At 40.6% G+C, this 13371-nt stretch overlaps 1 protein-coding gene across 1 annotated transcript in view; it reads right to left on the bottom strand.

Annotated features, from left to right (window-relative positions):
- Positions 1 to 6211: 6211 nt before the first annotated feature.
- CAMK1D (calcium/calmodulin dependent protein kinase ID) overlaps positions 6212 to 13371 on the bottom strand; it is a 269715-nt gene continuing 262555 nt past the window's right edge. Inside the window, exon 11 of the mRNA XM_020797778.3 lies at positions 6212 to 9733. Within this exon, the coding sequence (XP_020653437.1) occupies positions 9615 to 9733 (119 nt within the window). The 3' untranslated portion in view covers positions 6212 to 9614. The remainder of the gene's footprint in view (positions 9734 to 13371) is intronic.

The following is a 13371-nucleotide window of genomic DNA, read 5'->3' as shown; positions in this document are numbered from 1 at the left end:
GATGCAGGACTTTTTGGTGGTGGTCCTCCTTTCTTGGGAATTCCCTCTTAGGACTTAGCAGCAACATTTAGTTGGTGATTTTCCATGTTAAGCGAGCCCATCTCCATTTCTTGGAGCCCTTGAAGTTCAGAATTATTAGATTGAATAACTAGCTTGAAAAGCTGTTTCCTTTTCCCTATTTTTTTTAATAAGATGACTTTCTTTGTGTAATGTTGTAAGCCACTTTTGAAGGCTTTGATTGGTAGAACAGCAGGGAAATAAATGTAATGAACAAACTGACCTATGTTTGGTTGTTGTGGGTTTTTCGGGCTCTTTGGCCGTGTTCTGAAGGTAGTTCTTCCTAACGTTTCGCCAGTCTCTGTGGCCGGCATCTTCAGAGGACAGCACTCTGTGCTCTAGTGTAGTTTGCTTGGGAGTGGAGTATTTATAGCTGTGATATAGGCTTTTGTCCTATTCAGGAGATGGGTGATTAGTGTATCTTTTGTTTTCTCATGCATAGGTCACAACCTAGTGTGACCTATGTTTTCTCATGCATACACATAACAAAATTAAAGTATCTTGGATTAGAGTGATTTAATTGGATTTATTGGAGGAAAACCATTCTCAATACTCCCTTAAATTATCATTATGATAGAAATCTTGATATGTATACATGATTGTCAAGGCAGAGAATAATTTGCAACTGAGCCCCATTAACAATTTGCAGCATTGTGAATTCCATATGCAGGTTAAACATTTTGCAATGTCTTATTACATGCATTGATTAAATATACAGTTTTCCTTCTCCTGGAACAAGGATGGTGTTATGGAACTGAATCAATCACAAGACTTATAATATTAGGCATACCAACATTCCTGGCATTCCTGGATTAAATTTGTAACATTTTCCCATTTTACATTTATATTATAAAACGTGCTTGCATCATTGAGTTTTTATGTGTGTGTTTTTTTTTCTAAAAAAAATAAAAAACAATAAAGAGATGTTTTGCAATAAGAATCATATTAGGGTTTAGTTTTCCATCCCCTTTATAAACAGATTTTAAAAATCTGAAATGAATGCCTATGTACAAGAAATGCTGAGTCCTGGTTAGGAATTGAAATCCCAGTTGAACTTCAGTCACAAGCAGTCAGTCACGCATAACAAAGGATGACTTTTTATGCAGTTTGTGCACCTGAAGAAGGACCCAGCTAGTTTAGCAGGGCTCCAATGGGCATCCTGAAAGAGATAGGGATGTACAACTCCATTGTTTCCATACTTATACCTCTCTGGCTGGATTAGGGCAAAAGTGATATTGATCCAAGACAATCCAACAAATGTAAAGACACAATACATACCCTTCTCCAGGAGAAAGACCTATTGAAAAATGAGTGTGAAGAAATGGTTTGCAGCAAATGCTATTTTAAGAATCCTTAAATAGTAAGCCTTTTTCATGTATAAAAACATAGGCCCATGTCATCTTGAGGGAAAATGCAATGGAAGGACATTCATCTAAGCATTTCCCTTGCTTTTGCAGGCCCTCTAGCATGTGACTGGTTGGTATGCCCAAGCACATAAGTGCACATGGCTGGGAGCCTGCTGGAGCAGGGTGAATGCAACTGCCTTTCCACTCTGTGTAATAGTCACATTATATTTTGAACATAAGGACACTTACTTCTGAGTAACAATGCAAAGGCTTGGGGTGAAGGTTTATTTAAAGGAGAGGGTAAGTATACATCATCACTCATTGTTCGATTGTGGCTCAAGTCTATGGATGCTGGGCATCAGGAGACCAAACTGAAGTATTTTTTCACAACTATGTCTTTCAGTGGAGTTTTAAAGTACATCATCATCTCTCTACCAATGAAATGAAGACGGCTTGAAAATGCTCAGTTGTGATTGGATCATGCCAACTTTATTTCCTACAAAAATAGATCCTATAAGGATGTGTGTAATAAGAGCTGCAGGGGCAGGTTCCAAAATAAAATAAAATGTCAAAATCTATTCTTGTTGCCCTTTTAAAAGGACTGGATGGATGACTTTCTATGCTCCATAAGAGCATAATCAACATTCATATTACTGTATTTACCAGCCAGCACTAGCACTGTACTGTACATCAAGTTTCGTTAAACCATAATGCTGTTGCAATAACACTAAAAGTTGGGACCTTCCTGAAAATCTTCCATTTAGCACTGAAGAAGTTTATACTGTTGATTTAAGTTTATTATATGTGAGTGTGTACAGATGCAGATGTTACTCTATCACAATGGACTATATTATGCATGTGGAGATTTCTGCTGCTTGAAATGTTTCTTGCAAACTCAAAGCTCCTGTTCCCAACATATCTTCCTAAGGAAATAAAATGAGCATATAGAATGAAATCTGGCATTGTCTTGTCTGACAACAGAATGGCCAGTATTGGTGGAATAGCCTCCCATTCCCACTATAGCACCGTTAGTGCACCCAACACTTGCTCTACACGGTTGAGTAACCATATGGGGTGTAACCAGTATTCAGATACAGATGGGAGAAGATCCCACTGCATGAGAAGACACTTGCCCAGCCAACATTGGCAGTCATACTGAAATTTTGTTCCATTTTCACCAGATTGCAACACACTGCCATTCTGTATGGGAATCTACAATGGTTAACCTAGCTAGAAATTGGTTATCCACATATTTAAACAGCAATCCCACCTTGGTTGTATGGTTGCACTGTTGGAAATTGTATGGCTTGGATGGAAGTTACACAGGTTTAAACAGTGATACAATGTTTAATATGCATTTTCTATTACACACCTTATATTAAATCTGAGGACAGAAACCAAAGGGTTAATGCAAATAATACTCTTAATAATCACAGATGCTCAGTGAGATTCCACAAGATCCTCATTCACTTCCAGCTGCTTTGGAAAGGAGGAGAAAAATGAGAGCAAACTGATGAACAGAAATGTCCAGTGGTCAAAGATGTAGCTCGGAAATAAGGAGGAGAATCTTTTGTTGATGAACAAGAACATGATGTTGTGAAGTACCACAGAAATCAATTAATTGAAAACACATTCATATGTTTACTGCTTTGCAAAATACTCCAGCCCTTGATTTCACTGTGCGTAATTGTTTCGTGCATGCAAATTATTATTCTGGCTTGATTGTACAGATATAGAACATTCTCTTAGCTAAGTGCCAACCCTGAAGGCTGGCTGCACCCTGGAGAAAGGATTAAAAACATGCATGGCTTGAGTCAACATCCCAGTCTTAAATAGTGGCTTTCAAACTTCCTACCCTGAGGGTACTCTTTCCAAATAGTTTAATCGGCCCAGAAATGCCTTTGCATTGGTCATAAAGTCGGCACATGGCATAGGATTCTGGAGTTTACTCTAGGGCATACAATGTAGTTGTTCTCCAAACCTGGCCTTTTTGTATGAGGGTCTGACCTAGCCTTGCCTGTTACACCTAGGGGTTGCTTTACACAAACTGAGGGAAGAATCCTAGAATGCTCCCTAATGGTTTTCTGAACATGGGAAGAGTTGTAACACTAGACAACCTCTCTGATGTCTGCTCTGACTGATATTCTAATCAAAGCACCCCAGCTCATAAATGGGCCAGACTATACCTTTACAGACTCCTGTTAGAAGAGGGAATTCTCTAACTACTAAAGAAATCTGATTTACTCAGCGGGAGCTTTTAGTACCTCCCATAGTTTGCAAATTCTTTTGCTTTGTTTATGATTGATCTTCTGGACATATAGGTGGGCTCCTTCTTTCTTTGGGAGATTGACTGATGCCTTGAGGCTAACCACTTGTGCTAGAGTATCTCTGGCAGGTTAGAGTTAGATGGGCTGGCTTGGGATGCATTGTTCCGGAACATGCCACCCCCCCCCCTTTAGTACTTCTGTGTAGATGCTACAAATCTTAAGATAAGGCTGCTTGCCGGAACATCTGATTTCCTTAGTCTTCCTTAATCTTAAACTCAAAAAAGTCTTTTAAAAAGTAGATTTCATAGAGCCCCCCCCCCCCCCCCGCCGCCCTTCTCTATTCTCTGGGCTAATGCACAGACAGAAGCCTCTGTAGATAGCTAATGTTTCTTTAGTAACCACAATACTCCAAAATGAGGGGGAAAGGGGAGAAAACTCTTTATCAACCATTGCCGTGTTTTGCTCATATCAGCTTTTGTATTCAGCTACAGTAAGAGACAGATCACAAGTTATGGAACCAGACTATCTTTACAAAATCCAATTCAGGACATAGAAGAAAGCCTAGAGGGTTAGGATGTGCAAACACAGTGGCAAAGCCAAGGAAGGTAAGTATAGAATCAGCATACAATTAAAAACATGCATAATAGTTGCATGCATTCATTGGACATTCTGTTGTCACTGTTAGTCCTGCAGTGATTCCTGCCCCACAGCCCACATTTGGGGTTCAAATGCCTAGTCTTCACCATCTCTTATATCAAATAATAAATAAAATCTTAATCCTATTAAGAACAGCCTCTGCTATTTCTCTTTTTCTTTTGGCTGAAGACAGATGTAACAAAACTAGAGATAATTTGCTACTGTTTTCTCTGCCACAAAAGAGCACATATTTTTTACTTTCTTGTTGTGGGTCTTGGCCAAATTGTCTTCCAGTTCCAGAAATGTATGGCTGCACTTTTTGGCTGGTGACCATGGCATAAACAAAGACAAGAATCATATTTACTCCTTGACTATCCATTGCAAATAACTTTTGAAAGTATGTTTTTGACACAAATTCTGGGAGATGAAGGAGAAAATCCCTTTGGATGTTAGACTTTTCTGGATCCTAACATAAAGCAAACAGATGGCGTGTATTTCATTTATCTGGATTCTGAACCTTATAATAATTACCACTAAGACTGTCAACCATGAAAAGATATCTAACATAAAGAACTGAGAGAGAAAAAACGGAGACAATTATAAGATTTCTCTCCAGGTAGAAAGAACTAAGCAGGTCACTTAGCTGCCACAGGTTTCAAATCATAAGAAAAATTATCAGATGAAAGTGCTGTTTACATTATGCAGAAAATAAGAAAACAAGAGGGACATATTTTGTACTGTAATATCTTAGAATAAAGGAAAAGGAGAAGCAGTGAAAGGTAGAAAGAGAAGCTATCAGAACTTTGTTCCTGACACAGAATATGAATCAGTCAAAATTAAGTACTTTCCAGATCCAATGATTATAATGGGAGGTACTTGAAAAGTACGCTACTTTTCCACTGACATGCACGGGCTTCTGTGTGCTTAAATTTGGATGGATGATTACCTGATATTGGTGTGTCACCTATTTTTTAAATCAGTCACGCACCTCCAGCATTAGGCACCTTCCCCAGGTGTCCTCTTCATTTCGAGGTGCACTAGAACAGAGGTTGATCTAGGCTGGTCTTTCACAAGCTGGTACCGTCACAGGTTGGTGAAAGGTACTAGGCTGGGAACATCTGATGTAGGTATACCTTGGGAGGAAGGTTCCGAACCTTGGGTCCCCAGACTTTTTTTTGGGATAAAACTCCTAGAAGCCTTCACTACAAGCTGTGTTGACCAGGAGTTCTGGGAGCTGTAGTCCAAGAACAACTGGGGACCAAAACTGGGAAGTACTGCTCTAAAGACTAGCCTAAAAACCTTCTCTGTGACATTTGTAAGTGCAAGAAACACTTTATGTGGGGGAGCTTTTGGACATTTGACCCTCCCATAGATCTAAAATGCCACAGCACCAGCAACAGATTATCATATGGGGCATCTGTTTCAAATAAGCCTTAGTGTGGTAAAAGACAAATAAACCAGAACAAAGGAGAGAAATTGGAAATATATTTATTTAGCTGACATTTATCTATTTTATGGAATAATCATTAATCAGTGGGGCTGTTTTATGTTATCAAAAGAGCGTTAAGGGAATGCTATTGCAATTTTCTGTTGTTTGTTCCCCTAAATCATAACCTTGTTCTTTGGCAGAATATTATAAAACAGACTCCAACAAAACTATAGTTTTTGCAAGAAGCTGTTTGGCAGCGGGTGTTAGAAGCTGCAGGATTTACAAAGGGATATACTTGTGAATTATGTAGGCACAATGGAAAAAACAGGTGCTCATCCGTGTATTTCAGGAAACTCCTGTTATGTCACGAGAAATCACATTGTTCTACAAGGTAGAATATCATACAGTGGTTGTGGAAACTGGAGAAAACTAATTCCATAATGGTTCCAGGCCTCACTATACATCATGAACAGGTCAGTACTGGGATCTCTCTAGGGTAATATCTTTGTCATGGTGCAACTGATTTTAAATCTGCTAGGTGCTTCTGCTTAGGGGGCTTGATCTAAAACAACAGCTTCAAAGCCTCTTAAAATGATAAATATGTTGAAGCCTTTTACAGCATATTTGCTGGCTCTTGTATACATCTGAAAGAGTTTTATTGAACTTCAGTGTGGATACAATATACCTCTAAGTAGCAGATCCTGGGGACACAGAACAGTGGAAGGACATTACCTTTATGCCTTGCTTTGGAGCAGCCAGAGTTGTCTGGGAAAAAGCATGCTAAATTAGATGGGCAGGTGCTGTAAGCAAAAACACAGCTCTCACTATTCTATATCATACAGGACAGGAGACTTATGAAGGATACATGAAGTTGCCTTATATTAAAACAGATTATTGACCCATCTAATCAAGACATTGGAGAAATTACTTTTTGGACTACAATTCCCAGAACTGACTCTCAGTGTTGCCAATAACTATGGTATTATGGGACTTATAGTTTTTTTAAAAAAACAACAACCAAGTCTTCCATACTGTGTTTAATATCCTTGTGACAGGGAAAGCATTATGCAAGGGAGTCCAACAACTCCTTGCAAGAGCAGAACACCCCCGTTTAAAGCAAGGGGCAACCACAGCTTATATAACTACAAGACAACAAGGCTTAGGAATAGTGCTCTGCCTGCAGAAGGCCTGCACAAAACAACAGGATTCCAACCTATTTAGGCTAGTAACTGTCTCTACAGTAAACAGCAGCAGTCGTCCAAAAGCCCCCAACAGAAGCCGTACCTGGCCCTGTTATCTTTTAATCTAGGTGTGCACAACATTCCACTCTTCATATATAGTTGTCCTGCAACTGGTTATGCTTTCTGGGACTGATGGAAATTACAGTCCTACAGCATCTGGTGGGCCACAGGTTGCACCACCTTGCTTTAAGCAGATGGCAACACTGAATCTGAAACTTCTGGCATCAAGAGCTCATGTTTTGCTGAAGAGCTCTGGCAGAAGTGGGCAAAGGGCAGCCTTCTAGATAGAGGCCTAGCCAGCAGAGGAATGCTGGAAGGTGGAGCCCAACAAGATCAGGAGGGCCATGAGCTGTTCAAATGAATGTGAGTCAAAGAGTGTCATCAAAGAAGCATGGCTCTGTACCATCTAGAGATCATGTACACTGATCAGATGCAATTTTTAGTGAGTGGGATAGGGTGGGTGATCACCTACAGTAGCGCCTCTCATGAGTCTTTTATCAGCCTTGCTCACAAAGCTCAGCCTTTTCCTCCTTGCTAGAACAACATACTACAGCCCTTGGTGTAGTAAGCATTAATAATAATTGTACTTACATATGGAGCCCTTCCTTTCAGAGGTTAATGGTGTATTTTGCAAAACATGCTAACTATAGAAATGTAAAAAGAAGATCTTTCAAAGGGAATTTCTGGTATTCCGTTTGTTTTTAAAATATTGCTTGGGATACTGGAGAAAGACAGTGAGTGAAGACGTACACATGATTTGTATTGTGCTCTAGGTTTTGGCTTTCGACCAAAGGAAGGAGATGCATGTTCTCAATGTTGGGAGAAAATATCACAATCTCTCTGAAGAGAAAAGGTCCTTCTCTCCCCTTTAGGACAAGGCCTGAAATCCTGGGGAGAGGAAGGAGAGGCCCAACACACTTCCACTCCTGTCCCTTCTCTGGAGTGCTCCCCCAACCACCAGAAGTGGACGGCTTGTAAACCACCAGCAAAGCGCAACACAGGATGACAACAGACTACAAATGAGCACCAACACATTAAGTGAGAAATGCAGATGCTCAGTGCTGTTATGCCATGATAATAAACTGGAAGTTCTTTCCCTCAGAAGATTCAAATATGGCTAGCCTGATCTGTGACAAAGTATGGCGAGTTGGTGACTCAATGTCCTCCCCAGGATTTGAAGTCTCAGAAGCTCCAGCCAGCACAGTAAATGATCCTTGTTCACAGAATTTGTACCTGAAATCACCAGGAGGGAACAGACTGCTTACTTTAGCAAATATAACTTACATAAACTTTCTGACACTCTAAGGCCACCACATGATGATTAATGTGCAGTGGCTAGTCCTGCACATATTCCAGCATGGATCAAAAACTGAAGTTCACCTTCTCCTAAGTAAGACTTTTCAGGAGACATTGAGCCCAGATCTAAACTCTAGTCCATGTGCCACAGAAGTATCAGTGTGTTTAAGAGACCACTCACAACACCATGAGGATAATCAGGTGATGCCCTCATACAGTCAATGTGGTTGCATAAATACCTCCTAACAAATTACAGGTAAGATCCAGTTTACCAGTCCTCCTCAATGAATCCCACTTCACACCTATGTATGTATACATGGATAGAGGCAAACAAAAGTGTGCCTTTGTGTGAAGTATTTTGTGATGATCACCCATTTAGCTTGATGGATCAAGTTCTTTCTGAAAGAAGGCACTGCCTTGAATGGTGTGGGCATATTTCATTGATACAGAGAGATAAGCTTAAGGAAGGAAGAATGCAACAGGAACAACTGGGATGGAGCTTATATATGATGTACAGAGTACGATGGAAAGTGACAGGCTAAAGAAACTATCAGCCATAGCTTTCCTATCATCTCAGATTGCAGAATGCCACTACTGTTATCCTTTATACTCAAAGGCCATCCTTTCCTGTGGGTACAGAGCATCTACTCAGAATTAGGCCGCTGCAGAGTAAATCTTCATGTGACTGGTAGGGAACGAAACCTTGTTCTTGCCTCATGTTCCACAACAAGAGAGCGGAGGAAATCTGCTAATTTTCACCCTCACTATAAGATCCAGACAAGTTTGCAACCCACAGTTAGGAACTAAGGAATAATATATATAACAAACATTTGCAATCATCTCGGTTTGAAAGGTTAATGCAAAATTCTACGTACTCTCTAGCCCTGAACAAAATAAACACAGCTAAAAATATGAAAAATGAAAACAAAAAGTAATAATGCTTGGAAATTAACGCTAATTAAATAATCCAGTTGAAACCTTTAGTTAATGAAACAAAGCATGTACTGTTACCTACAGTGAGAACAGAATAAATCACTGAGGAACTAACATGAGTGTCCTTCAGTTAGAACATTTCTAGATTTGCTGACCCAGCACCAGATATTGTTAGATCTGTTCCCCAGCCCCTAGCCCTCCCCTGAAGTTTGTGACAAATGCAAACATTTCAGAATTGCAGTATAAAATATGGCCATTTTAAAAAAAGCTTCATTCCTTTTAGTCCTTCGCCGACTTTGTAATGCAGGATGAAATCACCCAGGAGAAGGTTAGCTTGCCTGCCTCCTTGCCCACCTGGGCACCTTCCCCCATCTCTGACGTCTTCCTGAGGTTGGGGGAAGGGTCTGGATTACTTGCTCCCCGTGTGCACTGTTGTGACTGTGGTCTGCCTTGGTCTCCTCTCTCCTACAGCTGAGATGCCAGTTGATGCTGATGATGCAAAACTACAGAGAGTGGATGGGGACATACCTGAAAGGGAAGAAACAGAAAACAAGAGTTATCACGGAGTAAACAGAGAGACTGTATAGTGAAATTGTTAACAGCTAGGACTTGGATCAATTGCATTCGTAATTAAATCTCCACTTAACAAAGAACTAAACTTTAGGATAAACTTGGGAGTACTGCCAAAAATGGCACTCCTGTATTAAGCTCCTTTCTTATACTATAATCCCCTTCTACTGTACCCTACCTCATCCTCTGAAGAAATTACTGAACCAGTGTTGTGGACTGGGGATACGGAAATGGAACATACAATGATGTCAGGACGTTGGGCAATGTAGCGAACAGCCCTGCCCTCACCTGTCCGTCACAGCTGAGCAGTGGAGAAAGAGCCAATGAGTGGACGGAAGGTGGTGCCAAGGGGGGAGGGGGCAGGATATAAAGGCTGGTGTATGGAGCCTGTGTGAGAGATTCTGTGAGTGACAGTGTGAAACTTAAAAGTGTACTAAGAGTGAGTTAGAGATCTGTAAGAATGCTGAATGGAACAGAGAGTTGACAGAGCTTTAAAGTTAAAGTAGAATTGATTCTAATAAAAGTGATTAGCAACCTGTGATTTACCTCCTGTATATTAATCAGATGTTAACCTCCCTGATCAAATAAATGAGTTAAGTTTCAAAAGTACACATGTCTCCTTGAGTGACTGGTATTGAGACAGCAATACCTGGTGGCAGTGAAGAAAGAAGAGTGAGAACCTCATGAAGGCCTGAGGGAATAGGGGCTTCAGAGGAGATCGCCACAGGCAAGTTCTACTCGAAGTTACCAGTGCAGACAAGGAGGCTGATATCACACAGACCCACCATTTTTTGATGGCACTTCCATAGATATATCTCTGCCCTCATTCAGGAAGCTGACTGGGCCAGAAATTGCCTCAGTCTACTTTATCCAATAGGGTCACATTGTAGCTGAACTGGGGTATCTCAGGGTAACCTATCTTGTTTCTTGGAGGAAAGGTGGCATAAGACTGTGATCTTATGAATTCTACAATTATGGCAACATTCCTATTATCTCAAAGAGTCAAGAGAAGAATGGAAAGAAAAGTCTGGTTTCCAGCCAAACCATTCCTCACAAGCACTGTCTCTCAAACGAATGTAAGAAAGAATTGGAATGACAGTCCGCATGTCTTGCTCATTCTCTCAGCAGCTGTGGATTCAGTGGGGCATATTCTCCCCACCTGCGCCACAACCAGCTTCCCTGCAGAGACTCAGGCAATGCGTACATTCCTCACAAAGCAAACCAATTAGTGCATAAAACACTGTGTTTTCTTGCATGATGGCAGTGCTGCAGCTTGCTCTGGAAGAGAGCGTGATCTCACATTTTATCATAAATACACTCAATACACTGTTTGCTTTTTTAAAAAAACTTTTGCTAACTGTATTCATGAAAGAAACCTTCATTTTGTGCAACAAATGGAAAGTCTTTTAACTTTTGCACCATGAGATTCAGAATCTTTGGCATTGAGGTGGCCAAAATCTGGCAGTATTTGCTTTTGTTTTAAAATCTGTAAACTGCTCTATATACTTCGCTAATTTATGGCATATAATTTTTTATACAACAAATAAAATATTTTAGATAGCTGGATTTGAGTATTACATATGGCTCAAATTAAGATGTCCAAGGACACTTCCACACAGAATACTCTTCAAGGGCTTAACCATACTCCTTAATTTGAGGATCTGATTTGTGTGTCCGGTGTTCCTTATCCCTGCCATCCACGTTTTCTTCAGGCTTCAACCTTGTTTTTTGTCATTCACCTTAACAATGTCATTTATCTGCAGGACCAACTTATGGGAGTACAGTGTATATGGAACACTCACTATACCCACCAGAAAAAGACAAGTAGAACTGATTTCAAACTGAGTAGGAAGTATCTGAAGAATCTACATGTAAAGTACAATCCTTTGTGTATCTACGTATAAGCCCCATTCAGTTGGATGTTCAACTGGTGTGAAGCATACTTGAGCAAATTTAAGCAAGGTCCATTGTCCTCCTTGAATTCAGAATATTCTCTAAAATGCACACTGTACTTTGCTGCATCTGTACAGTAAATGTCAGGGGCATATCAGAAGTGGGGGAAAAAGCAGGCTCTTGCTTGCTCTTTGTCATAAATCGTCTCATTGAGAAATTCTGATGAGCTTCCCAGAAGACCTGATTCAGATAATAGTTTGAGGGCTTCTGAGTAATAGCAAACATGGAGAAAAAGAATTCAACCATCTCAAAACCCAATTTATTTGGGCTCCCTCATGCAATGTTCATTTCAAATAATTTTGGCAGTGAGGAGCTTACTGAAGATGATGAGCAGAGCAATGTTTTAATATGAAATGTTTTGGAGTCTTTGCAGTTCTTAGTGAAACTGTTCATCCTTACATTATAGTCAGAGATAATGTACAGGCTTGAACAATTAGTCATACCTCAGCCTTCTGCTATCAAGCTCCATTAGTGTACCTGGGCACTGGCAACATTTTAAATTATATTTGCTTTTGTCCTCATTCTCCCCTACTGTATCTTTTGGCAAACACTATTATCCTCATTTTAGCATAGTGCAATTATTCCAGAGGAGGGGAAAGAAGCACTTTCCCTTACAGTTACAGTGATGGCTAGGATTCTCTCCTGGGGTTTTATTTAGATGCTGCATTCCAAATTGGAATAAATCTTCAGGTATCTATGGCAGAAGCTCCCTACAGGACTGAGTTGTTGACAACATACCAGCACTGAATGTTTCAAGCTCCAAAGAGCAAGGAGCATTTGCAGATAAGAAGCATCCCATCATTCAGATACAAGTGGCAGCTGTGTGGTCCAAGTAGACCACCAGGGAGACACGTTGTGTTTTTTGTGAACAAAACAATTTGGCACTAGGTTGATTCACTCTGTTCTTGGAAACACAGGCCCTATAATACCTTTAAAAATATCATGGGAGAATAGAATATCACTCAGTCCTAGGGCACATGCTTTGAATGCAGAAAGCTGTGTTTCACTTGAATAGATCAGGTGAAAGCTGAAATGAAAAAACTCTTTCTCACACCCTAGGGCAGTGGTCCCCAACCCTGGGTCTCCAGATGTTCTTGGACTACAACTCCCAGAAGACTTCACCATCTCCTCTGCTGGCCAGGATTTCTGTGAGCTGGTCCAAGAACATCTGGAGGCCCAAGGTTGGGGACCACTGCCCTAGGGAACAGCCCCAAGCCAAGCACTGCCATGCCATTCTTAACTCAAGCAATCTTGTCTGATTTCAGAATCCAAGCAGAACTGGGCCTGCTTCACACTTGTCTAGGAGGCATACTAGGGATCTCCAGGTAGGATTAGGACACAATCTTGCTTCAAACCCACAAAATCAACACTGACAGAGTTGATAATACTTGGCTAGAAAGATCAATGGTCTGACTCAATATAAAGCAGCTTCCTGTGTCACTGTAGACATAGATGAGCTGAGATGGGCATACCGTCTTATAAGTCAAAGCGAAGTGTGGTGCTAATATGCTGCCCAATGGTGCTTACAGCTCTCTCTGGGCAGTTTACAATTTAATTATATAGGCTCCACATTGCCCCCAAGCCAGCTGGGCATTCAATTTACTGCCCTTGAAAGGATGGAGAGCTGAGCCAACTTTGAGCCA

The sequence above is a fragment of the Pogona vitticeps genome, chromosome 5, assembly GCF_051106095.1.
Source record: "Pogona vitticeps strain Pit_001003342236 chromosome 5, PviZW2.1, whole genome shotgun sequence".
In the NCBI taxonomy this organism is placed as follows: Eukaryota; Metazoa; Chordata; class Lepidosauria; order Squamata; family Agamidae; genus Pogona; species Pogona vitticeps.
The sequence above is the reverse complement of the archived record's forward strand: the minus strand, read 5'-3'. Positions and strand labels throughout refer to the sequence as shown.